Genomic DNA, 1,595 nt, shown 5'->3' on the forward strand with positions numbered 1-1,595 from the left:
TTTGAACAATAAAGAGTGCTCAAGGCATAGATCTAATTTGGGTACCCTCTTTCGCACATTTTTTCAAACTTCAAAAAATGAATCAGTGCTTGTAGAACGATGCTGAGGATATATATATATATATGCATGGAGTAAAAATGCTGTCCTATATGACTGGTTGGACCAAAGGTGTCAAGATCTCAGGCTTGAGACAACAGTCGTATCATTCCTGAACTTTTCACAAATTTTTTTCATTGACAAAAAAAAAATAAACAAAAAAGTTAAAAGAGCATACATGGAATTCTTGATCAACAGAATTAAAAATCTGAACAAAGCGAAGCTGTATACTGTAAAACTCAAATAAAATCATCTTTAAGCTGACAGCTGGCAATGTTTCCATCTAAACAAAAGTAGGCCACTATTTCTCTTTAAAAACCACATTGCCAGTTATTGTCATAAAACGGTGTAAATTAAAAGGGCAGGCACTATTATTAAGGTTTTCACAAACAATAAATTATTATCAGCATTTCACCTGGAAACAAAGGCAAATATTGAACACTACACTCTGGTAACTCAATGTCCCTAGGGGTCTCAAGTAGATTTTTCGAACCTGAGCCTGATGTCACTCACACTCGCTGTATTTCGACTGTCCACTTCTCCCTCGCCTAATTTTATAGGTGAATTTGGGTTTGAAGAGGTGGAGACAGACGAATATGCTGGGCCGCCTGGTTGAGCCTTCTGCTGTGACTTTGGTTCATTGTCGTACACATTGCTGTAGAAAGTCGGATTATCTTGGCCTCTCTGGGCTGGTGTGAAACTCACTTGTCCCCTTTCTGTGTCTGCAGTAACAGTGCCTGGTTCATTGAGGGTGCTATACAGACCATTACTATCATCTTCATTTATGGACGCGACAGAGTCTGAAATAGAGTTGAGAATTTGTGTAAATTACAAGCAACAAAAAGCTAACTTGATTATTCTAGCTCAAAACAAGCTATAAGAAAAAGTAGAGAGCAAAAAAGTAGGCACCCTACAGAGTCACTTTGAAAGCTACCACTTTGCAGCAGCAGCAATGTGTGTGGTTTTCTGCTTTGAAAATTTTGTTTTTACTGTAAAGAATAGATAAAATCTCCACTCTCTGCAAAGGTCTACGGTACTTCCTCTTAGCCGTTCAAAAACCAGGAATGATTAATTTTGCTTATGACCTCTTTGAATTAAAAAAAACCCCCAACTAATCAAGAACAAAAATTTTAGACTAGAAGTTGAATATCATAAAAGTGATTGGGTACCAAATACAAACAAATCACCCAATGGTTCCAAAAGCCTAAAATTATGGAATGGGCTACAGAATTCACATAAACATAATCAATTGTAATTTCCTTTTTGGTTTGATCTATGGAGTAGAGTCTGAGTCGCCTAATCTATCAAATCCTGTTCAGAGACTGGTAACAAGCTATAGGTAAATTATTGAGGGTTGGCCATGATTGTTAAAAGATATGTACAAAGAAATGCTCAATCATGGCCAACCCTCAATAATTTACCTATAGTTTGTTGCCAGTCTCTGAACAGGATGTGATGGATTAGGAGAGTAAAAAATCCCAAACAATTTTATTTGCCTT

The 1,595-nt window shown here is 36.7% G+C and overlaps 1 protein-coding gene across 1 annotated transcript in view; it reads right to left on the reverse strand.

Moving 5' to 3' along the window:
• Positions 1–1,595, reverse strand: part of LOC101855057 (adhesion G-protein coupled receptor G4) — a gene marked incomplete in the record, with an annotated part of 58,866 nt that continues 57,271 nt past the window's right edge. Inside the window, 1 exon segment of the mRNA XM_013088636.2 lies at positions 1–896. Coding sequence (XP_012944090.1) covers positions 571–896 — 326 coding nt within the window.

This window comes from Aplysia californica, unplaced genomic scaffold (genome assembly GCF_000002075.1).
Source record: "Aplysia californica isolate F4 #8 unplaced genomic scaffold, AplCal3.0 scaffold00779, whole genome shotgun sequence".
NCBI lineage: Eukaryota > Metazoa > Mollusca > Gastropoda > Aplysiida > Aplysiidae > Aplysia > Aplysia californica.